General features: G+C 42.4%; 3 protein-coding genes across 15 annotated transcripts in view; 2 read left to right on the forward strand and 1 right to left on the reverse strand.

Annotated features, from left to right (window-relative positions):
* MAPKAPK5 (MAPK activated protein kinase 5) overlaps positions 1-9983 on the forward strand; it is a 30964-nt gene extending 20981 nt beyond the window's left edge. Inside the window, exons 10-14 of one of the 2 annotated variants that reach the window (XM_073312538.2) lie at positions 300-420; positions 1128-1258; positions 4553-4674; positions 5544-5648; positions 6031-9983. In XM_073312538.2, coding sequence (XP_073168639.1) covers positions 300-420; positions 1128-1258; positions 4553-4674; positions 5544-5648; positions 6031-6125 — 574 coding nt within the window. In that variant the 3' untranslated portion in view covers positions 6126-9983. The remainder of the gene's footprint in view (positions 1-299; positions 421-1127; positions 1259-4552; positions 4675-5543; positions 5649-6030) is intronic. The other variant, XM_073312540.2, reaches the window with a different exon arrangement.
* TMEM116 (transmembrane protein 116) overlaps positions 1-27667 on the reverse strand; it is a 59000-nt gene that overhangs the window by 2576 nt on the left and 28757 nt on the right. For 4 of the 12 annotated variants that reach the window (XM_073312534.2, XM_078848998.1, XM_073312528.2 and 1 more), the window contains 6 exons: positions 26550-26599; positions 25614-25697; positions 25374-25512; positions 23955-24099; positions 23744-23817; positions 21229-22003 (listed from right to left, as the gene is read on the reverse strand). In XM_073312534.2, the coding sequence (XP_073168635.1) occupies positions 21818-22003; positions 23744-23817; positions 23955-24099; positions 25374-25512; positions 25614-25697; positions 26550-26599 (678 nt within the window). In that variant the 3' untranslated portion in view covers positions 21229-21817. Of the gene's footprint in view, positions 1-2820; positions 5270-20639; positions 20729-21222; positions 22004-23743; positions 23818-23954; positions 24100-25373; positions 25513-25613; positions 25698-26549; positions 26600-27667 lie in introns of those variants that run through there. The other 8 variants (XM_073312531.2, XM_073312529.2, XR_012155021.2 and 5 more) reach the window with 7 other exon arrangements.
* On the forward strand, positions 10683-15880 carry LOC140898560 (disintegrin and metalloproteinase domain-containing protein 9). The gene has a single exon (XM_073312523.1). The coding sequence runs from the start codon at positions 13069-13071 to the stop codon at positions 15295-15297; it is 2229 nt and encodes a 742-aa protein (XP_073168624.1). The 5' UTR covers positions 10683-13068; the 3' UTR covers positions 15298-15880.

The raw sequence follows: 27667 nt of genomic DNA on the forward strand, positions 1-27667 counted from the left end.
GGTACAAGTTAGCTGAGTGCAGTCATTACAGGATCCCTTTCTCATTTTGTGTCACTGAAGATACCCACTGTAACTCGGCAGTGCTTAAATAGATCTCCAGAAAGGGACATTGGAATAAAATGACTGATAAGGAGCAAATTGTTTGAGAGAGGTTTTGTTGGCATTCTAGTCAAAGGAGAACTCTCATCTCTGGGGATGGTAACTGCAAAATTAAAAGCACTCTGATTCTAGGTAGAACAGCAGGTTGTTGCATAGAAAGAACAGAGCATCTTTAAGGACTGATTTGTTTTTTCTCTCAGGCTGCTGAAGGTAAAGCCCGAGGAACGGCTGACTATAGAAGGAGTCCTGGACCATCCCTGGCTAAACTCCACCGAAGCTCTCGATAACATTTTGCCCTCTTCCCAAATGATGATGGACAAGGTTTAGATAACATTTTATTATTTCAAAAAGGTCAAGTCTGGAAACGGGCCACATTGATATTTGTTAAGCATTTTGTTTTAAAACTACGTCCTGCAGATTAAGAGCTCAGAGGTTAATCACCTTCAGAAAGAGAAGGAGAATCTTTGTTCCTAAAACCAAAAAGTTTCATTTAAAACTGGGATAGAAAGAAAATGCTTGAAGATTGGCTGTAAAGAGCAACCCTGAGGCTTAGGAGGAGATGGACAATTCTAGTAAATGTGATCTATTAGGGCTCTTCTATCTCTAGGTGCTTTGCTCACTTGAGTATTGCATCCTTTTTCTCCTTTGTTTAGCTGCAGATCCAAGGTATGAGTCTATTGGTCGGCAGGCAGGGGTTCAGCTGTGTGCTCTATATCCCCCCTTTAAATGACTAAGTGGAAAACTCATTTGCACAAAGGCGGTTGCACAGTCAGGTCTCTAAGATCATGGAAGTTAGACATGGAGAAGACCCATTAGACTGAGTCCAGGCCCTTGCAAGGTCAGGGTATTATCCCCCACTGGATCACTGCTCAGTACTGAGCTGGTCTTGTGTAGCACAAGCCTGATGTTATTGTGTATCCCTGAAATGTGTGCAGGATTTTTATGAACTGTGTTTGTACTGGCTTATATTAGCCTTTTATACACAAAGGAACTAATTAAAACACTATGTGTAACTTTTTCCATTCCAGGCAATGGTTGCTGGGATACAACAGGCTCATGCAGAACAACTTGCTAACATGAGAATCCAAGACCTCAAAGTCAGCCTCAAACCCCTCCACTCTGTCAACAATCCAATTCTACGCAAGAGAAAATTGCTAGGGTAACTTCCTAAAAAATTTTTTTTTAATGTTTTAAATCTAATAATTCCTAAATGTCAGAAGCCAGGGTGCTTCAATTGTTGTTTAACACTTAAACCTCTGTTGAGGTTTGTTTGACTGAAATTCCTAAAATGTCTAGTTGGTTGGTTGGTTCCTACTTCCTGTGCTGAAACAGCTGGAGTCAAACCTAGTAACAATAATACATGTATAGCATGCTGTATCTTCACAGCTTCTCCCAACACCTTTGTGAGGTAAGAAAATGGTGGTGGTATCCTCATCTTATACATAAGGAAAGTGAGGCAGGTAGGAGAAGTGATATGGCACCCAGCAAATCAGAGGCAGACCCTGGTTTTGAACGCTCTTGTTTGAGTTCTGACCACAGTTGCCAACTTTCATGTGGTAAATAAGCATGCCGACTTTCACAATAAGCCAAAAAATCAAGCTAATCCTATTTCAAAACAAGGCCAAAACAAGCCAATTCCTAAGAACCCCAACGTTCTATGTGACTAGATCCCCCTGGTGTGCAGTCTGAGACTATGGTGGGCTCGTTGTGCACTCCTGACTCTCTCCCCCACGCCCCCCTTGCCCCTGCTTGCCCTCTTTTGACAATCAAAAAAAAGAAGCAACAAACTACAAGCCAAACAAGCTACAAGCCAAAAACTAGCCAACAAGGAACTCACAAACCAATTAAGCCAAAAACAAGCCCGATTTCTGTGTTTTTTTCATGGGTTTGGCATGTCTGGTTCTGACCCTATTCTTATTTCTCTAGATCAGGGATCTCAAACTCAAATCACCACAAGGGCCACATGAGGACTAGTACATTGGTCCGAGGGTCGCATCACTGAAACTTTTTTTCATACAATGATACAAAAGTACTGTATAGTCAAAAATGAAAAAAAATGAAGCATAATATCGTATGCTATTAAAAGTCAATGTATTAACTTTTTAAAACTGTAATGCGAAGAGGGGTTTTAATAAAATATAAATACTCAGTAATTCACCTCACTCAAACGACAAAACACGCATTTACTTTTAGAATTACTTCGATTAAAGACCCTCCCCCCCCCCGGCTCTGCCCCCATTTCACCCCTTCCATAAGGCCCTGCTCCTGCCCTGCCTACTTCCACTCTACTCCGTGCTGATTAGGCCTCAGCTGGAGTATTGTGACCAATTCAGGGCACCATATTTCAGGAAAGATGTGGACAAACTGGAGAAAGTCCAGAGAAGAGCAACAAAAATGATTAAAGAAAACATGACCTAACGAGGAAAGATTGAAGAAATTGGGTTAGTTTAGTCTGGAGAAGAGAAGACTGGGAGGGGACATGCTAATAGTTTCCAAGTACATAAAAGGTTGTTACAAGGAGGAGAGAGAAAAATTGTTCTCCTTAACCTCTGAGGAGAGGACAAGCAGCAATGGGCTTAAATTGCAGCAAGGGAGGTTTAGGCTGGATATTAGGAAAAACTTCCTAACTGTCAGGGTGGTTAAGCCCTGGAATAAACTGCCTAGGGAGGTTGTGGAGTCTCCATCACTGGGGATTTTTAAGAGCAGGTTAGACAAACACCTGTCAGGGATGAGCTAGATAATACTTAGTCCTGCCATGAGTGCAGGGAATTGGACTAGGTGACCTCTCAAGGTCCCTTCCAGTCCTACGATTCTATATCATTTATAGTTAGAATGGAGCAGACCTAGCTATAAGAAAGTGATTAGAGCAGGACAGCTTGGGAATCAGGATTTCAAGATTTGTTCCAGGTTCTGCCACTGATTCACTGTGCAAACCACTTAATCTCGCTCTGCTGCAGTTTACTCATCTGACAATTAGGATATTTACCTACCTTCTAGGAATATTCATAGAATCATAGAATATCAGGGTTGGAAGGGACCTCAGGAGGTCATCTAGTCCAACCCCCTGCTCAAAAGCAGGACCAATCCCAAACTAAATCATCCCAGCCAGGGCTTTGTCAAGCCTGACCTTAAAAACTTCTAAGGAAGGAGATTCTACCACCTCCCTAGGCAACGCATTCCAGTGTTTCTCCACCCTCCTAGTGAAAAAGTTTTTCCTAATATCCAACCTAAACCTCCCCCACTGCAACTTGAGACCATTACTCCTTGTCCTGTCATCTTCTACCACTCAGAATAGTCTAGAACCATCCTCTCTGGAACCACCTCTCAGGTAGTTGAAAGCAGCTATCAAATCCCCCCTCATTCTTCTCTTCTGCAGACTAAACAATCCCAGTTCCCTCAGCCTCTCCTCATAAGTCATGTGTTCCAGACCCCTAATCATTTTTGTTGCCCTTCGCTGGACTCTTTCCAATTTATCCACATCCTTCTTGTAGTGTGGGGCCCAAAACTGGACACAGTACTCCAGATGAGGCCTCACCAATGTCGAATAGAGGGGGACAATCACGTCCCTCGATCTGCTCGCTATGCCCCTACTTATACAAATACTTCCTTTGGTTTGTTTTAAACCTGCTGCCTGTTTATTTCATTTGGTGGCCCCTAGTTCTTTTGTTATGAGAAGTAAACAACACTTCCTTATTTATTTTCTCTACACCCATCATGATTTTACACACCTCTCTCATAATATCCCCCCCTTTGTCGTCTCTTTTCCAAGCTGAAAAGTTCCAGTCTTATTAATCTCTCCTCTTACAGCAGCCGTTCCGTACCCCTAATCATTTTTGTTGCCCTTTTCTGAACTTTTTCCAATTCTAATATGTCTTTTTTGAGATGCGGCGACCACATCTGCACACAGTATTCAAGAGGTGGACTTCAGTATCGAGCAAACTGGTTGAAACTCTAGTAAAGAACAAAATTGTCAGACACAGAGATGAACATAATTTGTTGGGGAAGAGTCAACATGGTTTTAGCAAAGGGAAATCCTGCCTCACCCATCTGCTAGAATTCCTGGAGGGGGTCAACAAGCACGCGGACAAGGGGAATCCAGTGGATGTAGCGTACTTAGATTTTCAGAAAGCCTTTGACAAGGTCCCGCACCAAAATATTGAGCATGTTACTTGATTGACATTAGTAAAAGTCTTAATCTTCTGATCTAAGGTGCCATCATATGACAGAGTGTTGTCAGAACTTCTGATAAATCTACTTTCTTTTACAGGTTTCCAGATCCCATAAGAGAAATATACATGGGTTCAGAATTATGTATTGAGTAATGGATATGATCAGACTTCTTTCAAACTTCTGTTATTAGCAGTTATTTTCACCTTAGATTTGGCTTTTGGTTACATGGCTGTGTTGTGCTCAGACAGTCATAGTGTTTCCTTCTCACTCCCATCTGTTACAGCACTAAACCAAAGGATGGTGTCTATATCCACGATCCTGAGAATGGAAGCGACGATTCCAATGTGGCTCTGGAAAAACTCAGAGATGTCATTGCACAGTGTATTCTACCACAGGCTGGTAAAGGTCACCGCTTTTAAGAAAGCTAATGCACGTTTAGTGTGATGCCAGTTTAGCCCCTGTGTCAGCAGTGAAGGAGTATGCCCAGCGTTCCTATTGCTATAGTCAGTCTCAGGAGATAGGGGGCTCTTTGCCTGACACAGAGTCCTAAAGGGGCTTGTTTTATAGCTGTAGGACAAAAGTTTCTTTGCAGAAAAGCCCAGCATCTTTGGAATTGTCCCTTTTTACCAGCCCTGAAGGTAAAGCTAACACACATGAATCAATGCCCTTTTGCCCTAGAACGTATATCTTTATGGCACCTTATACATGAAACTTCACTGCAGAAGATTGATTCATATGCATAACTTTGGTGTGACCCTTTGCTGATTTATGTGTGATGGGATGTCTAGCTAGAAGAGCCTTCCAGTGCTTGGGAGTCACCCATGCCACTGTAGGGGATCAGTGGAGGTCTGTATTGTCAGTTGTGCAGCCTTTTGAAGGAAATCACCACCCTGTTGGTCAAGAGGCAGGAGAGGATAGAATGCCAATCTACAGAGTCTGGGGAATGAGTTGCTGTTCACAGCAGTTGTATGGATTCTTCTTGGTACAGCCCAATGGAGACCTGGGAGAAAGAGGGATTGAGATGTGGGCAAGATCACTGCAAAACTTTCCAATTAAAAGAATAGGATTGCTCTTTGTAATGGCATGTGGATTGTAAATTATCTGTGTAATAAAGTGTTAACACCTTGCTTTAACAGTGGCATGTGGTGCTATTAAACTGGCTTGCTAAACAAAGCCTCTGCTCCCAAAACCAGTAAGCAGGAGAAAAAGGGTGCCTCCTTTGCTGAGAATTTATATGACAAATCTCTGTTTTATCTTGTCTTTCTTTTAAATAGGAGAGAATGAAGATGAGAAACTGAATGAAGTGATGCAGGAAGCATGGAAATATAATAGGGAGTGTAAGTTATTACGAGACACTCTACAGAGCTTCAGCTGGAATGGTAAGTGGCACCTTCTCTTAAGACAGAGACTGCTCTTACATGCAGGGTATGTTTTGAAACCGTTTTAACGAACCTGTTTTAATTCCATTCAGGCTTAGATGGCCCCAAATGGTGTCAGTTTGCCAGCACAGAGCATGAATTAAATGGTTTTTTAAAACCTGTTAAATTTTATATTTGAGGCTCAGGTAAAATTTTCAAAAAGCACTTAAGTCCCATTGATTTTTGAATGTGGGTTAGGCCTCTGAGTCAGTTGGGGGCTTTTGAAAATGTTACCCTAAGTTTTACTGTCTGGGATCAAAGCATCAGTTTGTATTCAGCCTGTTATGACTGTCTGCCTGCACTGCACTGCACTGAAACTGACTTGCTTTTTCTTTAATTTCAGGCAGAGGATTCACAGATAAGGTGGACCGGCTAAAGCTGGCAGAAATAGTGAAACAAGTTATTGAAGAGCAGACAAACTCCCATGATTCACAATAGCTAGAGCTTCTTCTTTTATTTTTTTTAACCATTTGAGAGCTATTCTTTAACTGTAAAATATTTTTTATGTAAATTTATAAATCATAATTATTTCATTAAATTTCCACACTGCTTGAAAATCCTGTATAGTTGTAGATACAAAAATCATTGGTACTGTAATATTTTTTTAAAACTCAGTTCCTCAAGGTATATATGATCACTCATGTACTGTTAATTCATGAGTCCCTTGAACGGGACAAATTATATTGTTAAAGACAGTTTGTTTTCTTAATAACCAGATGCAGAAGCAGCCTTCCATCTGCTATACAGACAGCTGCAGTGACTAAGTACATGAATGAGACAACCACAGTTTCTTAGCATTTTGCTCAGTAAATATTTGAAGCAAGTGCTGTGGAAAAAACTTCACAGGCACCCTTTTTACCTTAAATCTGCAGCATTGTAGTGACAGCAGAATTATTTCTCCTCTGCCAGATAACCCAAGAGCCACTCTTAGCATTGCTAAGGAGACATGCACTCAAGTCCATACTCTTGCTATAATCTTTAGTTGTGATTGGTAATTTTGTATCTCTCTCCTCCAGCTCCACATCTTCCTCCTGGCTTCACCAGGACTTGAGTCGCTGTTCAGCATCAGACTCCTCTTCTTTATTTTAAAACAGTAGGGGAAAACTTCAGTAACTTGTGTGTATTGTTTTTATTTTAATGGTGATACCTCTCTCAGGCAGCAACATGTGGGTGGATTTGTTTGCTTTTTCCCCAGATGACTAGTTGAGCCTGAGTTTTGTTTTTTTTCCACCACTCCACCGTTTTCCTTCTGGAATATATAACCCTGGCGAAGCATGGAGTCAAGCTTGTCCTCCTGGCTGGAAGGGATCATCCTGTGTATAATCACGGTGCCACTGTGCGAGATGGATAGTGGTGATCCATCTATGTCCAAGCACATTCGCTCTATGATTTTCTTGAACTTCATCTGCCTGGGGAGGGATTGACCTAGAGCTGCCCCCGACTCAAGTCCCTATGCTGCAGCACACGGTGAAGGCCACCAAGGGCAAATCCTTACACTAATCAAACTTTGGCTTAAAAAAAAAAAAGCTTTTTTTTTTTTAATTTAATTTAAAAAAAAATCTGTAAATATTTCTAGTTTTCTATCTTCTAATACTTTCCTTTCTTTTGAGACTCGTTGAAGGCTTTTTATAGAGATATTTTGGTACTATACCTGTGCAGCCATAGAAGAATTATGGTCTGCCGTCTGAAGTGCCAATTCAGGGCTATTAGGAGTAATTACTCTTGAACTTTGTTACATTTCATAGCTCATTACTCTTTGGTTTACATTTAACAACTTGAGCCATAAATCTCCCAGTGTACTCAGTATGGCAGTTGGGCCACATTCTGTCTTTTTCTAAATCAGACTTCCTCTTACCTGTTTGCTTTGGCAGGCAAAGCTGCATCGGATCCTTTCTGTAGGATTTTGTAAACAATAACTTGGTTTTTCCTACATAAAGGAGATGTTCCACTTTGCATTCTTTTCCAATGCGTACATTTTCTGTGTGTTGGCGGTTTTAATCCCTTCCAGTAGTACACCCACTTATTAAAGCTTTAAACTGCCTGATTATTGTAATTTTAGGACACAGTCCTTACTTAGCTAGCACCTTCCCTGACTACAATGGGAGATTTTTGCCTAAGTAAGAATTGCACCCTTAAACACTACATGGAATACTTGTGCACGGATACATACTAATGAGAAAGGTAGTGAACTAGCAGGCAATGAATAATGGTTCCTTGCTGGAAACCTAATTTTTTGGGAAAGTGAACTTGATCTCTGGCTAGTTCTGATCAGTAACTGTCCTGCCCCATAAAACTAAACGAGATGGGAATAACTTCCAAGGCTGTGGTCCATAGCACAATGGAATTTGGATACTTTAACTGTCCTCCCCCATAAAAGAGATGACCTCTTCAGATTAAGGCATAGGTACAATACGTTAGCAGAAATGAGCATTCTTCACTTCTCTGTAGTAGCAGCTGCAAGGCTCCAGGCTTGTACACCTTTCCTTTGCACTAATCTCTCGCTCATGTCAACATCCACAAAGTCTTTAAATATTTGAGATTGTTTTAAACTTTCACTCGACATCTGTTTTTCCTGGGACATCTTAATTGTCAACTTTTAAGCGTGGTGTATGGAGAATTAAACAAGGCAGTCATGTCATTTTAATAGGAATTGTGTAGCTAATTCCCCACAGACCACTTTGAAGTTTTATCCTGTAAGCCAGGAGGCCCAAACTTTGCCCAACTGAGCACCCCACTGGCATCTTCCCAGGAGCATAAGGCCACATGTAGCTCGCATATAAAATGGACCAGATGGTAGTTATCCTCATCTTTAATATGGAATGCTAGGCAACAAAAAATAGTGGTCCCAGAATGCCATGCTCTCTTGTGGTCCAGCCAATTTCTCCTTTGTGAGCAAGATGGAGTATAGCATGCAGGGACCTGTTCTCTCATGCAGGTTGCCTCCGGTATTAAAGGTGATCATGACAAGGCTTGCCTTGTAGAATTCCACTGGCCAAACTTTGGGTACTACTGCCTTAACCAGTGACCTGGTATTTTCATATTGCTTTGCTTTGGAAGTGAAGCCAAAATGGGCTTTTGGTGTTGCTACTGTGTAATCACCTGTAAGAAATAGCTTCAAACTGTTTCCACAATACAAAATATCCATTTTGTAGAAAACCTTAGAGAATATTGTGGCAACTACTTCTAGGAGAAATCCAAACCAGGGCTAGAAAATGGCAAGGAAGACCTATAACTGGCTGATTAGTTACTGAACATTGTGACTGAGTCCCTTCTCCATTTATCGGTTTTAATTTATTTAAAATGACAGGATGACTTCATGCCATTAGTAATTGCAAGATGGGTAAATTCAGATCTGACTTAGAACTGTTTCAGTATTTTAACGGTGCAGGTTTGGAGGGGGAGAAGTCAAATTTCCAAGTCTCTGGTGGAAAAACTGCCTTTTGCAAGTTTACTTCGATTATATTGTCCATATCCTAATTGAGAAGAGATTAATCTGAAATGTGTGTAGGAAGGAAGAGATTACGGTGACACTAGTTGAAACTGAAGGTCAAATGGTTTTATAAAATGATAAAACTGATTTATTTTACTTTTTAAAAATTAAGTTAAATTTTTGAATTCAAAATTAAATAAAACTATTTAAATGAAATCCATTAGTGTACGTAAATTTTATTTTTTTCTGCCCTACATTTTTATTTTTCAGTGGATGAAACTGCCAGGTATTTTGTCTTGATTGTGCATATTTTTGTTTGGTAATAAACTCCACCAGTCCTCCTTAGCAGACTGTAATATTTTAAATATCTTGAATTGAAAGGGTCTGATGGATGGTACCCCATAAAAGATAAAAATTTCATAAAATTTTCTTTATTAAAAAAACAAATGATGAAGGAAGCTAGTATGTGAGGGGTTCTTTTGTTTTTAAGTAAAACTCTAAAATAAATCTTTGCCTGAAATCATTTGACCTTTTATATATTTTTTTTAAATATAAAACTGGCTTATCTTGTGATTTGACTGTTTGGGGCTACTTAAAAAAGAAAAGAGTAGAAGAACTTGTCTAGAAGGAGAATATGTTGGCTTGGAAAGAGGAAGATATTAAAGTTTTGATATCATTACCACGTGTTTTTCCTTTGGAAATCTCTCTTGGAACCCTTCATATGACATGTTTATCTTCTGTGTATTAAGAATATTTTCATTTCTCCTTTTCAGTGTATTTGTAATATTAGTTTATTTTGGATCAGTATTAGATTGTAAATATTATTCATCAGTGTACATAAAAAATGATTTTACTAAACTTAAAAAGGTATCTGGCTTTTTTGTTTGGATCAGGGCTGAATTTAAATCTTTGTAGCCCAAAGGGAGAAAGGGACAGTCCTGTGGTCAACACCAAGGACAACTGGGCTCTCTCTCACTATAAGTCATCTGATCTCTCTGCTTCAGTTTTACCTGCCTGTAGTAGAATGGAATAGTCACAGTCCTTTGTACCTCACAAGAGTGCTGGGCGGCTTAACTTACTCATGTTTGTAATGTGCTGTGTTTAAGGGCAAACTACAAAACTGGGCTAGACAAAGCACCAGAAAATAAAGGTAGGTGACAATCTCACACTGCTAATAGGTGGGGCAAGATAACCTGTCATCTCTTCTTTAGTAACTGTGATGCCTCCCTCTAGATGGCAGTATTATACGCTCAATAAGAATACAAAAAGAACAGGAGTACTTGTGGCACCTTAGAGACTAACAAATTTATTTGAGCATAAACTTTTGTGGGCTACAGGCCATCTTGAACATCACTTCAAAAGTTTTTTCCCCCCCTGCTGATAATAGCTCCTCTTAATTAGCCTCTTACAGTTGGTATGGGTACTTCTACCTTTTCATGTTCTCTGTATGTATAAATACCTTACTATATGTTCCATTCTATGCATCCAATGAAGTGAGCTGTAGCTCACAAAAGCTTATGCTCAAATAAATTTGTTAGTCTCTAAGGTGCCACTAGTCCTCCTGTTCTTTTTGCAGATGCAGACTAACACGGCTGCTACTCTGAAATAAGAATACAGTTTAGCCCCATTCTGTCAGTGTATACAGTAGAACCTCAGAGTTACAGACACATCAGGCATGGAGGTTGTTGGTAACTCTGAAATGTTTGTAACCCTGAACAAAGTTACGGTTTTTCTTTCAAAAGTTTACATCAACAACTGACCATTGACTTACTACAGCTTTGAAACTTTACTATGCAGAAGAAAAATGCTGCTTTCCCTTTATTTTTTCCCCATAGTTTACATTTAAACACAGTACTGTACTGTAGGTGCTTTTTTTCCCCTTTTCTGCTGCTGCCTGTTTGCGAACTTCCGGCTCCAAAGGAGGTGTGTGGTTGACTGGTCAGTTCTTAACTCTGGTGTTTGTAACTCTGAGTGAGGTTCTACTGGATAACTTACTGTAGCTGTAATTTTTGAGTTGGGGAGAGAAAGTTGATGTGTTTCTACTGTGGTAGCTAAGACTCCATTTAAATGTTTTAAATCTGATGTCTTCTTTTACGTTTGGTGACCCCATGCTGTAAGGGTATTCTTGGAAGCAGAAACTATGGTAGTTATTCTTATTTCCTTAATGAGTTGCGTAAAGGGAAAACTCTCAAGGCACTGCATTAAAGAAAATTAAATTGAAGCAAAGGAAGGCATTGCAAGGTTTTGAGTTCACTATGTTTGAGTTCACTGTGTTCACTAGCTGGAATGATTTTGCTTTTATAAGAACTTTACACAAATGGGAACTGTCCCAAGATTTCCAGGAGAATTTTGTTCAACCTTTCAGTAAAGAACACCTTCTACTAGGAGACTGATGTGTTTTCTTGCTTCTTGGGTAGTTAGTTAACTCATACTTCACTGTATTACAGTCTGCATTTGATATCAGTCAGATATCTTCAGAGCCCTGTTAGAATATGGCAGGAAGACAGGAAAACAGTGACTGTCCAAAGGCACATTCTAATTGGCCTTGTTACACGGGGACACCAACCCAAGGAGGACCTCATCAGTCAAAAATGCTTAAGAAATCTCTGCACTCCTAAAATTGACAGGGAATGGAGGGGAGACCTGTATGCTGAAGATAGGCAGGCTGGTGATGGAGGGAGATGGGGAAGACACAGTGACAGCAATTCTGGGTCATTGCTGCCTCTCCAATCCACTTTCCATTGTAAATAACCTAACTGTTCAGTAAAACTATTTTTAATCTTTAGCATAATAGAAAGTGAGTGGCTATTTGGTCTATAAAGCATTGCTGTGACACAGCATCCATGTTGCTGGAGGAAAGAACAGGCCTAAAAAGTCCTGGTAACTCGAAAGAAGAGAGATGACAAAAACACAAGCAAGCTGTATATATGTAAAATTGTAGCGGACAGGAAGCTTACAACCCTCTTCTTTATTTTCTCACCCTACTGTGAGAATAACTTTCAGAGCAGAAGGCTCAATGCATGCAACCCACTTTCCAAAAAACAATTAATAAAATGTCAGCCTCTAATTGAGCAGCAATAGGATGTACAGAAAAGGGCATTATGCTAGCCCGTGCGCCAAAAATCATTCATTAATAACCCAAGGTGTGTCTTGTTACTATATTAGGTCCCAATGAGTGACTGAAGCACTGTTCACCACCCTTTATCTTTCCATTGCCTTGTTCATTCAAAATTTATATAGAGTAGAATCCCAGGGATCCAAATCTCCACTTCATGCCCATCCCTGCATGGGGGAACACATGGCTGCATTCTGAGCTTCATGCCGTAGAATGTTCATATTCAAAGAGGCACGAGGAGAAACAGACACCATCTGGGACATTCCATTGTAGCAGAAGTTTCAGGAGTAACATTTTATAAGTGTTATCCTCTTCCCAGTTTAGAAGCCTAAATTTGCTTTCACATTAGAGAGATTTGTTAGTGTTTCTGTGCTGTATAATATAGCAGGATGGGCTCTCTGGCTGGCCTGCTGCTTTGTTGGACGTAGTATTGCCCTGCCAGACAAAGAGAGAGCACCCCTGAAAATACAAAGGAGACATGGGGAGGGTGCCCATAAAAATATATGTGAAAGGCAGCAGGCAGCTTTGATACTTCAGGCAGATCTAGCTGGTGATATGTAAGGAGAGTGTGGGGAACATAACTTGGTCATTAAAATGTTCAGAGTCAGGGAGGGAGGCAGTTAGTAAGGGGTATGGGTAGCAACTAGCAATGGAGAGAGGGGCATTACCTGTATGTTTTTAAGATGCTGGGCTGTACTGGGTGAAGGAGCTGCTCTGTGATTGAATTAAGGGCAGTACTGCTGCATTAACACCCTAAGGTTTCCCTTCTCTACTGCAGTTTGTGTAGCAGCAACCATAAATCAGATCCAGAGAGCATTCAGTTTAATCCAGCGTTAATGCGGAGGAGTCTGATGGCCAGGGACGGAGTGCTGGGACAAAGGCTGCTCCTCAGACTGGGCGTCTCCATGGTGCTGCTGGGGCCTCTCCTTCCCAGCACAGTCTCTAGTCCTCATCTACCTCCACGGTTTGCTTCCTATGAAGTGATAGTTCCAAGGAAGCTAGCAGCCAAGGAAGGCAAAGCCACCAAGGATGAGATGTCCTATGTCATCAAGGCAGAAGGAAAGAACCACATTGTTCACCTAAAGCAGAAGAAAGGATTCCTAGTAAAAAATTTTCCAGTCTTCACTTATGATGCTAGAGGTCAACTGAGAGTTGATCAGCCCCATATTCCAGATGATTGCTACTATCATGGGTACGTGGAAGATACCCCAGAGTCTCACGTGGCCCTCAGCACCTGCTCTGGACTCAGAGGGTTTCTCCAGATTGGGAGCTTAAACTATGGCATTGAACCTGTAGAGACTTCCTTTACATTCCAGCACCGTATTTATCGAACAGAGGAGATGGAACCCAAGGCTGTGATGTGTGGATTAACCGCCAAGGAGATAAAATATCAAGCTTCTGAAACAGAGAGGAGGCAGGTTCCCAAAGTGGAAGAATTTCATCCCTGGACGCACACTAAGTATATGGAGCTTCTTATAGTGGTGGACAAACTGCGGTTTGAATATTCAGGAGGAAATATAACTAATGTTTCAATGCAAGTTGTTGATGTAGTCAGTATGGTGGATGAGCTTTTTTATCCTTTTCGTCTTCGTGTACTACTAACTGGACTAGAAATTTGGACAGAAAGCAACCCCATCAAAATTACACACAATATAAGTGAGGTTCTTTCTACTTTTAACCTTTGGAGAAAACGTCACATTTATCCACGGGCGCCACATGATGTAGGACACCTGTTTGTGTATATGAACTTTGGAGCAAACATTGGAAAAGCGTACTTGAGAAGTGTCTGTGATAAGAATCGTGCATCCGGTGTCGAAGCATTCTTGCATGGCCCTTCAAGGGAGTTTGCTGTACTTGTTGCTCATGAGTTGGGACATAATGTTGGCATAAAACATGACGGAAAAGAATGTGTATGTGCCAATGACAGTACCTGCATCATGAATGCGCATCATATACAAGTCCATCAATTCAGTAACTGCAGTTCTAGAGACTATTTTGACCTAATAGTGTCCAGGAAAGGACACTGTCTGAACAACATCCCAGAAATTGAGGAACTATTTCATGTGCAGCATTGTGGCAACTTCATAGTAGATGCAGGAGAACAGTGCGATTGTGGCTCCAAAAAGCAGTGTAAAAAGGACCCTTGCTGTGATCACACTTGCCAGTTGAAGCCAGGAGCGATTTGTGCTTTGGGACAGTGCTGTCACAAATGTCAGTATCTTCAACAAGGAAGAACATGCAGAGAGAAGACAAATGAATGTGACCTGCCTGAGTATTGCAATGGGACGTCTCCATGGTGCCAAGAGAATGTGTATATGCAAGACGGGACTTTATGCAGTGACAACGGCTACTGTTTTCATGGGTTTTGCTCTACTCACAGTTTGCAATGTCAACACCTCTTTGGCAAAGCAGCCAAGGCAGCTCCAGAAAGTTGCTTCCAAGAAGTGAACGTAAAAGGGGATCGGTTTGGCAACTGTGGAGGGGATGGGGGTGATGTAAAGTTTAAGAAATGTACGTTGGAAAACATCTTGTGCGGAAGGCTGCAGTGTGTGAATGTAAAAAGAATACCTTGGCGGGAGGATCATATGACCATAATTCAAACACCAGTGGACAACATGTGGTGCTGGGGGACAGACTTTCACTTGGGGATGGAGCTCTCTGATACGGGTATAGTAGAAGATGGCGCAAAGTGTGGTACAAACAAGATTTGTATTAACCATACATGTATTAATGAGACAACTGTGCTGACATCCAACTGTTCTTTAAAGAAGTGCAGCAGTAGAGGGGTTTGCAACAGCAATGAGAACTGCCACTGTAATGATGGCTGGGCCCCTCCGAACTGTCAGTTTGCTGGCTTTGGAGGAAGCATTGACAGTGGGCCCCCACCACTTTCCAAAATTGGACTCTTTAGTTTTGTTGGGACTATTTTGGGTATAACCATTGCTGCTGCTATAGTCACTGCAGTTATCGCTCTCTTACTTAAAAAGCCTGTGTCAAAAGTGATTCATAGAGCATCTGAACGCATTGGGCAAAGAAATCCACCTATCCGGAGCATGTCAAAATAAGGCAGCATTAGCTTCAAAAAGCCAGTGCAGAGTGGCAAGTCCATTGTTTAGGGTTTCTCAGAGCAGCTGTGGAAATGCCTGGGGAACCCAGCCGGAGAATCAATGGGTCCGGATGACTAGTTTCTGTAGGACTCATGTAAATTTACTTTATACGTACACACATACACTTTTGGCAGTTTGTTCTGTTTTTTAACTATTTAAATAAATTTGGTCTTGGAATCAAATAGCAAAACGGTCATCAAATTAAAAAATTGATGGATTTAAATCAATATATCATCCCCCCGACCCCCAAACAGGCCCTAAGCAATTCACAGCTTGTCTGTGCCAGGGTTTGTAACTGGGGTCTGACTGGAATCTGGCAGCCTTGCTTCCCTGTTTATCACCATTGTGTTTTTTTAGGATATGGTGAATTGACACAGAAGCTAGCAGAGAAGGGGCAAGACCCAGTTGGGAGTTTTTAAAACTTAATATTTAGGGCTAAGGTTCCTATTTTTTGCCATTTTTTTCTTCACAACCCACAGGTTTTTCCCTCAGCAGAGGCTGGCACCTAATATCGTCCCCTTCAGCGAAAGTCAGCTTTCCAAATGGCCATCTCTCCTTGTTCTTAGTGAGACAGAAGCCACAGGCAGCCCTTGGTTAAGATGGCTACCATTTCCCTACAGCCTGTGGAGGAGGACTTTAGGCAGCTCTTAAAAGAAATGGGTACGGTCCGTGTCCCCCACTGTTACCCGTGGGGCTGAAGTTCTGCTGCCCTGAGGGAAGAGGGCAGCCCCATATTCTGTGAGGAGGCAGAGAGGGGCACTGTGAAGAACAGGTGGGCCAGGGTGGGGAGAAAGGGTCGGTGACCCCAAGGGAAGGACACTGGTGTGGGCGGGTGCACGTGGGCAAATATAGGTGAGTGAAGGAAGAAGCCGTGGAGGCTTCCTAGAGAGGGTCAGGAGGGAGGTGGGTTATCTATCAGGACAAAGGCTAGAGAGGGCTCAATGGCAGCCATTCCCGCCTTACCCCACCCCAGGGCATAGGAGAGGCAAGTGGAATCCCCTCCAAGCAGCCAGCAAGGGGGGAGGAGGGGCTTACCCCTTTTTGTGGTTTTTGGCAGTTCAGGTTGAATTTTGAAGCCAACCTCACCCTGTAGGCTCACAGGTCAGAACGCAGACCAGAAAAAAACATTGTTTAAAAAAAAAAAAAGTCTCTCACTGTTTAAAGTCGTCTCCCGCTACGTGGGGAGCTGAGTCATGATTTTTAAATGCTTGTTTTCGGCCACACAGCCTATGGCCCTCCTGCATTTCTCCCCTTCACAAGCTCCTATTTCAAGCTTCCTGCCCCCTGCCCAAAGCCTCAGAATAGTAGCTGCTGACAGCCGTCCAGCACCCCATTCACCAAATTGTCCCTTTCCAGTACATCAAAGGATTTCTCCAAGCACACACTACTCATTATCTTAAGGTGGGGAGGTGTTGGAAAAGGAGGTAGTAGAAGACTGACATCGCTGGGGGCCACTGGTGGTTGGGATGGGTGATACTGCCATCTCTTTAAGGGAGACCAGTCTCTGTTTACACACAGCAACTGATAAAACTTCTGTAGATACGTGAAACAGTCTGCAAACCCTAATGTCCTTCCCTACAGGGGACTCGTGCGGCTATAGTCTCAGGCCTCTTTAGCCTCAGTCACATGTTGTAGACTGTTCACCTTCAACCAGACATGAAAGAAGAAGAAAAAATGCTGTTTGAAACATTCCATTGCAGCTGGCGTTTCAGATGCAAAGGCCAAAACGCTTTTCTTCCTCTTCCCAGCTTAGAAGCCTGAATTTCCGACCACACTACAGAGGCCTGTCAGTATTTCCGTGCTCCAGAATCGAGCAAAGGGGAGCCTTTAGCTGGCCCCTGGCTTTGTGCTATGTGATAACACCCTTCAAAGTTTCTTGTAACCTCATCCAATAACCATCCCAGGTGTTTTACAAGCATTAGCAATAATGGTTGGGAATAACACCTAAGACAAGGCCTTTAGCTGAAGTCTAGGTTGAACTAGTACATCAGCAATATGGTCATCCAAGTGCTCCCGCTGCATGCGCTCAGCTGGGCCTAACTCTGTCCCACAATGCAATGCTTTGATTTTGGAGGTTGCTCCAAAGCCTCTGTTCTCACCAAATAGCCTAGGCGAGCAGTGGAATTTTTTTCAGCTTTTTCCAGCTGGCAACGAAGGCTCCAGGGCTGCAGCTGAATAACCTGTGCATGTGTAATGGCCTGCCAATGTACACCCAGTGGCTGGATTGGGGTCTTGGTTTTAGGGCTACTTGCCCTTTGACAGTAACCAGCTGAAGGATTCTAATGGACCCACTGGAATTTCCTCTGGGGGAGGAATAGTAGTTGGAGTGACTGCCAAAGAACAGTGGATTCTGGGTATAGTGAAAAAGCCAAGAAAGTTGACTCAGGGTTGTTTGGATCTGACAAGTCAGGCATTTGGTTTAACTAAATCCATGTTTTCTCTGTTATAATTTGTGGAAATTTGGCTTGGAACCAATCATTGTCTATTTGCATCTTTAGGAATTGCCAGTGCCAGATAACTACCACGTAGCTAAAGTCGTCAGAAACCTTCCACCCCTAGCCTAACCATTGGAGCTGCTGCGGTCTAGTGCATAGAGCACAGACCTGGAGCCAAGAGTGCCTGTGCTCTAATCCTGACACTGACTTGCGACATTGCCTTGGACACGTCTCTTAGCTACTCTGTGCCTCGGTTTCCACATCTATAAAGTGGAGACTAGACTTTCCTGCCTTTCAGGATGTTATGAGGATACATTTGTTAGTTTGTACAGTGTTCTGAGTGTAAAAACTCCTGATGCTATATAAATAACACAGCAATGACATAATGTGTGTGTGTGTGTTTGTGCTACACTGCCCTGTGCTAGATAGAATCAGAACTGCTCACCTGTGTGTCATTGGTGCTATATTGCTGACAGTGAAGGGTGATTCTCCTTTAGCCCAAATAGAAGGGGCCTGTGACTGTGGAAGTGGAATGTGTAGGAAAAAGAGGTGCTAAGGTAACAGTGATAGGACAGTGTGAGAACCTAGCTACATATCCCACTGTTGCTGTGAAGTCCAGCATATGGATAACAGTGAAGTCATAGTTAACTTTGGATTTGCTACAAAAAATTACAGTTCTCAAAAGTCTTTTCTTCCTCTTAAGGGATAGTATGAATTAGGGATAAAATGTTAGCCTTATATGTGTATTTATTGATTCCTGATAGTTTGTATCCACAATTTTAATGCACCTCCTGGTAAATATTTAGTAGGATGGTAACGTGGCAAATGCCAGCAATCCAGTGGTTAGCATTACTACATGCAGGAAGGTTTGGAGTTTCTTGGTCTGAAATGGTGCAGTTCGATGATGGCTTTTCTCCTGTGGTTGAAAATGAGTCAGACGTCCAGCTCCAGACCCGAGCACAGATGCTGAGAAGGACAGACTGTGCCAATGATGGCATCTGGGGGAGTGTGAAGACCTGTCAGCAGTGGCATTGACGGTCGTTCATGTCCTACTAACAACTGGCCTGACTCCAGCGATGAATACCGCATACAGAATTGAGCCTGGCTCATAGTTTTCTGAGAATCTACATCCTAGGTAACCAGGGGCCAAATCCTGAGGTCCTTACTTGGGAAAAACTCCCATGGAACAGAATTCCCACCATCTCAGTGGGAACCTAAGAATTTAGCTTCTAGATTAGGAGCTTCTGAAAGCAGGGGCTAACTTATCTGTGTATACAGCACCATATGCACCCCTGGGCTGTATAATGAATGATCACATTACAGTCATCAGAGGAACCAGGCACCAGGAACCATCAATGTATTTGTTATAGAACTTAGTGAGACAAGACATGGGATACAACTGCAAGAGACAACATAGGCCAGGGGCATGCGTGATTTTGGAGGTTTGCCCCTTGTAGCTACCCAGATCTACTTAACCTCACTGCTAATGAAAACAGAGAAATCGGCTTTCATTCCCATGGCATCTGCTGCTATGTCATTGTAAGGAGATGTGGCAGGTTTGTTTACTGAGTCTCTCTAGCCTGCATCTCCAGGCTGAGAGTACTTAGTTTGTGATGGAGCTTACATGTGTTCTTTCTCTCTCATTTTCCTTAATAAAGTCATCAGGATTGAAAGTACAGGTTTGATCTTGGTTTATGAGAGACAGAGCAGCTACTATGGAGCAGTATCAGCCCTGGACATGTTCTGTTTGTGCCATAATCTGCTCCCATTACTCTTAGTTGTGAGCACCTTGGCAGAAGGTAGCCTCAACTCAACTAGCGTTTTGGTGGAAAGGTTTCTGTGAAACTCCTACTGTGACCTGTTTAACTTAGTCTTACGTTTCTTTCTCCCTTTGGTTCAAAGTCTGTGCTCCCTGCAGGACTGATCCATAACTAATGAAGCTTGTTCCCACCTCTACATGCACACTGTCAGAACTAATATAAAGGCTCTGCGAATAAACAGATTTAAGATATCTAATCTAAACAAAATATTTCAATGGATTTTTTTAAAATGTTCCCTGTAGCATTCTAAGCCTCAACACTGGAGTTTTGTATTAATGCAAATCCCTTAAATGTCTCTGTGACTCAGTTTCACCATCTATAAAATGGGAGCAATAGTACTGTCAGAAGGGAAGTTCCCATAGTTGGGGAAGGTGGTCCTGGGTCCCCAGCCACGTACCTCTGCACAAGTACCAACCCTTTTTCCTAGAGGACTGTTAGACCTCTGGACCAAGTACTCCACTTAACAACAGAACAATCATTGTATCTAGCTCAGATAGTGCCAGGAGTTAACCCCAGGGAAGGATCTCCATCAGGGGTTACACAAGGTCCTTTTCCCCTTGGTACAGCATATATCATACAGCCCTCCTAGATAAGCACTTGCTCTCTGTTTTGAGCTGATCCATGCCCCCCTTCAGTCAGTCCTACCTGCCTGGCACTCTGGAGCTGGGGTCCGCTGTACACTCAGAATGGTGGGGTCCTGCCAACTGGTCTCAGCTGTCCTGTTGGCTCCAGGCTGTGCAGTCTACATTGCTCCCTCTCTGTAATGGCCATGGCAGATCTTGATTTCTCTCTCCAAAACCAAAATCCGCTCCAGCTGCATGCAATCCTGCTTTCCAGCCCTATGCTGTCTGCTCATTTGTCCAGAGTCTCCCAGGTGGTCTGTAGCCAACCTCTTGGCCTTGGTTTCTAGCGATGGCACTTGCCCCAGCCAATGAGGCTTGAGACGTCTGTGGCCAATAGTCTGTTCCTGTTCCAGCGTGGCATTTGTCTAATGCGCTAGGAGTTGGGCATTTGATAGCCAATCACTCACAGCCACAATACTCACCGCCACAATTGTCCATGCTAGTTTTCCCTGGAGGGAAGTGTCTCTACCCAGTCCCCATCCCCTAAACATACTTGTCCTCAGGTCACCATCTGTAAAATGGAGATAATAGAACTTACCTCACAGGCATAGGTGCAGGAACTAGGAGTGCTGGGGGGGTGCAGTAGCACCCCCAGGCTTGAAGTGATTTCCATCATACACAGGGTTTACAGTTTGAGTCAATGGCTCCCAGCACCCCCACTATACAAATTGTTCCAGCAGCCCTGCTCATGGGGTGTTTTGGGGATAATTAGCTAATGTGTAAAATGCTTTGAAGACATGATGCTCTGTAGAAGTGCTACATATCACTATTACAAAAGGACCAAATCCTGCTCACCTTACTCATGTGAAGAGCCCTATTGACTTAAATAGGGCTACTCATTTACATACTGTCAGCTGAGCATGATTTGGTCTTTGGAGCAGAAATTAAACAATTTAGTTTGTTCATTCTCAAAGCCGAGTGAAGCACAAAATGTAAACAAACAGCATCAATGATGAAAATTAAATTCCGTTTTCAGAGTAATTTCTGTGTTCATTTAAAGTAAAGATATATAGTTTATAAAAACATGATCTAACTTCAATGGGTTTACAGGGCACAGGGATGAAACTGACCAGTGATTTTTAACCTGAAAGTGTGACTTTTAGCTACCAGTGTTGGACTTGTTTGCATTTTTGCATGGAGGTAGAAGAGCATGATTTATAAATAGTCATCTTGGCTTTATTGTTCAATTGTAATTACAAATATCTGATAATCACTGAGGTAAGAAAAACATCCCCTGGTCATCTACCCTTATGAGAAAGGTCTTTAAGGAGCTGTAAAGGATCTCTCATATACAATTCCCAGCAAATCCTGGAGATGTTTTCATAAGGAAAAGACTGCACTAAATGGCTTACAAAGGTAAAATAATGCATTACAAATTCATAAAAAACTATAAAATAAATAATGATCTTCAGTGAAAACAGCTAATCTCCAGCTAGATGTGCTCAGGCTTTTCCAGCCTTAACTCTGCATGTGTTACTGACAAAACAGTTCAGAACAAGAAAATCAGCAGAATAGGTCTGGCTGATGTCTCATAGACATGACCGGGCTAGGGTTGCAGGGCAACATGCTGCCCATTCCTTTCTTGCTGAGCAGAGAATTGTCACAACACTGTGGATGTAGCTACAGCTGCTGCCTGGGTGCTGGCATAGTGCTTCTTCTGGGACCGTAAGAGAGGTGTCTGTGTGTCGATGTCACGGCAAGCTTTGCGTTTCATGCAGCGGAACATGTGCTGGGTCCACCCATAAACGATGCAATTTAGGAGCCCCTGGGAAGCTGCTGTTAGAGCCTAGGAGAGAACCCAGAGCGTAAATCTCTCTTTACATCGGATATACCCCTGCCCTACGCAGCTTCCTGCACATCAGGTGTGGTTAATTTCTAATCCCTAGGTTTCACCATGCCCATTGGGCCAGGGTCTGTACTGGACTCAGAGCTGCAGTTCTGTTACTGGATTCAGTTAACCATGATAAGGATGCATTTCCAAGGAAAAGCAGTATTTCCTTGAAATTGGAATGAATCTGAAGAGCCCCATCAGGGCTTAATCATAGAGCTCCTGATCCAAAGCCCGCTGAAGTCAGTGGGAAAACTCCCACTGACTTCAGCGGGCTTCAGCTCAAGCTTTAAGTGTGCTTCAGCACATGGACATGGACCTTTTGGAATCCGTGCAGGATCCTCCCACCTGTCCTGTTTTCAAAGTGCCGCCAAAGACTGTGCCCACAACCTGTGTGGGCACAAATAGGTAGTTAGAAGCTCCATTCCATAGCAGATGCTTGTTTGCAACCACCCTGGAGTTTATGGGTGCCATGGTCGAGGCCAGTTTCAAAATCTGCCTGTAGCTGTTCCACTTAGAGCACTCACCAAACTCAGTGGAATCGAGCTTGTTCGGTGCTTAGATGAGGAAACCATAGGCTGCTGCAGGAACTGATATTTATGATTCAGTAGATGGCTCTCCTCCCTCTGAGACAGTATTGACCCCAGGTGGTGCGAGGGGAATGCTGTGCTGCTGGAGTTGCTATCTTTTGAGTGAGATGCCAAACCGAGGCCCTGACCACTCACGGTTATAAAACTCCCACTGGTTCTTTTCACAAAAGGATGATTGTTAACTGTGATGTAAACTAGCCAAATGTCAGGGTAATTATTTGGTCTCCCTCCATTTTCTCTGCACTTTCAGTTGGAGACAGGATTCTTCAGGTCTTCCTGGCCTCAACTGCAGGGTGGTGATGTTCTGGGCTAGAAAACAGCTGCTGGGTTCTACCTCAGGGGAAGCTGCCATTCAGTGGGAGGGGAAATGATCCCTGGGTATAGTTTGTGTATCAGAGTGAAGTTTGCAAAGTGCTTTGGGGAATCCTAAGGGGAAGAAAAGCACTACAGAAATGTAAGATAATTAATATCTGGCCCTAAGAGATTCAACAGTTTGCATGTTTGTCTGTTCATAAAACTGCCTCCATTTTTCTTTGAGTTTTTGATCTGTCTGCATCCCAGTGTGATAGATGAATTTTGGAATTTTTTAGTGCCCTATGCTAACTGCAGCTTCAGTGGCATCAGGAAATGGCCTTCCAAGAAAACTCCTGGTTAACAGTGTCACAAACCAAGGTTATGCATTCAGGTTCTGTAGAAACCCAAACAGCAGTATTCAACCCAAATAAAGTTATCTCAGAGTCTGCATTTGACCTATTTCACCAGGATTTTTAATGCCTTAGGACTCCATTTATGGACCAGAACAACATAAGATCTGATCTTCTCACAGTGTTTCCAGCACCTAGAAGCCCTAATAGTGTGAGGAGACTAGCTCTTACTTATTTTGGTTCTTGCAACCTTAAAAAGCATGTAAAAAACAAACATAAGGACAACTACAAAGAGCCTTCCTCAATTCCATCCATAAATCAGACACAAGCTCATCTGGCCCCTGTCTGTGTGGGTGGAATCAGACTGTACATTTCCTGTTGGAGTACAGAACCAACCAAAAGCTCACATGACTGACAAAGGAGAGAAGACAAGTTCTAAGAGATTTCACCCTCAAGGGTTTTACCTGTAGAATATAAAGAGCCATGTAGATTCTGCTGTTCACTGAAACAGTCAACTTCACTATTCCGAGGAGCACGGCTGTGAAAAGGGATTGATAAAATGATAATGCTTTAGCCTTCATTCTTTCCAGTCACTATTACTATCTCTCTCTCTCTGCCTAGTGGCCAGAACATGAGGTTTAGAACCCGGCAGAAGTAACCTAGCTCTCTACTAACCTGGGCCCCAACAACAGAAGAAAGCGATAGGGTAGAAAACCACTTGTTGTTCCACTATCTTTATCATTGCCCACTGTTGATCACCCAGGAATCCTGTTGAGTTTATGAACCTTTTGTACAAAGCTCGGGCTTGGATGAGAAGAACCTAGAAAATAAAATGCATTTCTTAATATACATGATTACTTAAATGCAACTGTACGATTCATTGTGTCTCATGTACCGGCTGATTTAAGAAGTATTCATCTGGTGCCTCAAAGCACTAGTATACTGTTAATTGGTTGTTCTTCATGTGGTACTTATTTGCTCTAAGAAATATCTGGAAAACAGACACTGCAGTACTAGATCAAAGCAAGGGTCCATTTAGTCTGGTATCCTGCCTTCAGCAGTGGCCAGTAACACACTTCTGAAGAAAGTATAATGGACAATTAATGTCATAACTCATCTATGAGAGAAGTTGTGGTTGATTTATGTTTTAATGCATGAGAGTTGATTCCAATTACGATTTGTATTCTAGCTAGTGTAGCAGCAGATAATATAACTGGACTCCAGGAAACAATGAATCACCCTTAACATGTTTTAAAACAAATTATCCCTCTTTTGTATGAGATGCAAGATTGAAGTCCTGACCACTTGCGGTCATTAAATATCCTCTGGGACATGTGTTAACTCTGGTATCCTGACCCAATTTTAAATCAGACATTCTGCCTGTATTTTCAGATGGATTCAATATTCTTCTTCACTTCCTGCTTTATACTGTTGTATAATGTTGTTGTGTGCTGTTAAATAGTTGCTGCCTTCCACCACAGAGGAAGGGGCATTTCAGAGGTGGGTGGAATAATTCCTGTGCCCACAAAGGGCTATGTTTTTTGGATGGAACTTCTACAGATATTCAGTGGGAAAGGGACAGTCACACACAAACTAAATAAAACATTCATTTATTTTAATAATTTATATTCTGCCTCTCACCTTGGCATCTAGGCACATCACACACAAAAACCAACCTCTGTTTATAACTACCAACAGAGGGAAGCAATACTACCCAGCCTCAGAGGAGAATAGGAGAAAGGAAAAGAAAATGCCTTTATAATTCTGACCTGTTCAAGCAAAGGCCTGGCCCAAAATAATAAAAACAACGACTAGTTCTTATATAGAGCTTTTCATCAGCAGATCTCAAAGCACTTTACAAAGGAGGTCAGTATCACTATCCCATTTTATAGATGGAGAAACTGAGGCACAGAGAGGAAAAGTGGCAGTGCCCAGATTCCTCTATTCAAGGGGGTGAATCTAGGGACTGCTGATATGGTCCATCAGTGATTTTAAAGCAGCTTAGGGATCATCTGAATGGGAGGCTCGGTATAAATGTCAGTCACTATCATCCTTGCAACTCACTGTTTGATGGACAAGGACAATATTTCTTACCATAATGGCTATGAAGCTGATCAGGAAGGAGACCAGGAAGACTCCAATGCCATAGAAATATATCACAGAACAAACAGAGCCACCACGGGTTTGCAGTTGGCCAGTGAGCATGGCCGTTTCTGTGTGCATCAGGAGACACCTGCAGTTAGAAAGGGGAAGCCTGCGTGTTTACTTTTGGTGACTCCTTTCATCAGCCTCAGAGGAAGTAGGATGCTCTCAGAGGTGGGGGTTGCAGCTTACCCGTGTTTCTGGCTGAAGTTCTGGTAGCAATCATTGCTGTTGCCCAGACAAAGCACAGGAACCATTAATAGGAAAGGGATCAAGCTGACAGGAGAAAATGACAATAGCTCAGTTACAACTGCCTTCCTGTACTCACCCTCTCTTCTGTCGCTATTGAGAGGTCGTTTTGCTTTTTATGGAACAGCCTGAAACTGTACTTTTCTAGCACTCAAGTGTTCTAGCCTACAGCTTGTGTGTGGCATACAGAAAGGGCCCCGGGTAACGGGAGGAATTGTACCTGGTTAGCTGAGAGCAGAATTTGTCTCAATGTATTTTCAGATTCTATTATTGATCACCTCAAAAGGACATTATCATCTCAACATATTACTGTTAGTATCAATAACGTTTATGTCCTCAAAGAACTTTAGAACCATTAATTAATCCTTGTTAGATAGGTAAGGGACAACAGTAACAAATTCGTGGCCACCCAAAGTTTAGTGGCTGTCACCATGTCACACATCATGGCCACTTGAACTTCATGGTGACAGTGAAAATATTACCTTGATCCTCTGAAAGGGGAATCACTATTAGCTGTTGGCAGCATGAGGCCAATGACACACAGGTGAGCAAAGTCCTGATTCCATGCACTGGAGGGAAGACGTGCGTGCGTGAGTGTATATATATACACACACACACGCACACACTCTCTCACGTGCACGTAAAAGTTGGCTCTTTGCAGTCTGAGTCATTATAGCTAACTTGAATGGAGATCAAACAATTTACAGCTGAGGATCTGGACCTTTTGAGTTTTGTCAGCCCAGAATACCGTGATTACCAAATTACAGCATACACAGTCAAGTTTGAATAAGATTTGTTTCTCAATAAAGAATAGTTTGGGTCTAAAACACTCGAGTTTACTGTAAACATCTAACACTGTCAGAGAGAACTACAGCCTACCTGGACAAAATTGTTGCTATTCGGCCAATGCGATTTGCATGATCTAAAACCTGTACAGATGAAAAAGCTCAGTTAAATGATCATTCCTTATATTTCAGTGCAACCATCATTTAGTTACATTTCAGCCAGGCTCATCAAAGCAGGAATTATGAATAGCTCAGGGCACCAATTCTCAGTAGGGATACAATGCCAGTCTTGAGTAAGGTTGCCAATTTTGTTTGGACATATTCCTGGAGGTTTCATCACATGACATAATCTTTAATTAAAGATTAATCTGTAATTCTTGGAGACTCCAGGACAATCCTGGAGGGTTGGCAACCCTAGTTCCGAGGGATCACTGGAGGGAAAGTACCCAGATTACTAGTGTAAATTCAAAGGTCAACATTTTGGCTTGATGAGAGCACTAGTCCCTAACAGCAACTCCTGCACTCCTCTCCAGGAATGATTCCCACGTAAGCATTTTCCTCCAGGAAAGCCACCCGAGGAGGGGTACATGACTGTGTGGCTGTCAGAGAACTCTGACTGCTCTGAAAAATGTTACAGAGAAAATGGGCCAATTCTGAGGTCAGTGACATAAATAATGGGTTAAATTACACATGCATAAATGGGCATCAATTATAACATTGTAAGTAGGCATCAATTGTAAACTGAAGGGGAGAAATGGATTGCATCAGGAAAAACCACAATCAGGTGCGTGTACGATAGAGCTGAGGGATGCTTTATTTTAAAGCTTCATCCATCTCCTGCCTTAGTTGTTTTCTCCTGCTACAGGCCCAGGCCTTCTTCCTGCTGGCATGTAAGCCACACCATCGAATACTCATTCCCTGGACTAAATCACGCCCCCAGTGAAATCAATGGGAATTTTGCTTGACCAACTTTCACCGACTTACCAACATGTGACTTTCCTGCCAGCTGAAGATTTATCCCTCACGTGCCAGTTTATCATGTCACATCAAGGAAAGGACAAGACACATGGATGCATGTTTAGTCTTGATGCTCTCTTCCTTGGGAAGACTGTGTGCATATGAGACTCTGGTGTTCCAGAGACAGCTATGGGCATATGTTTACCAGATGCTGTAATAAATATTAGTGTGAAAATCCATGAAAAGGGCCAGGAA

This window comes from Lepidochelys kempii, chromosome 15, assembly GCF_965140285.1.
Source record: "Lepidochelys kempii isolate rLepKem1 chromosome 15, rLepKem1.hap1, whole genome shotgun sequence".
Classification (NCBI taxonomy): Eukaryota; Metazoa; Chordata; order Testudines; family Cheloniidae; genus Lepidochelys; species Lepidochelys kempii.

Excerpts from the sequence above, each read along its gene's own strand:
- LOC140898560 (XM_073312523.1), top strand. The coding sequence starts at position 13,069 with ATGCGGAGGAGTCTGATGGCCAGGGACGGAGTGCTGGGACAAAGGCTG.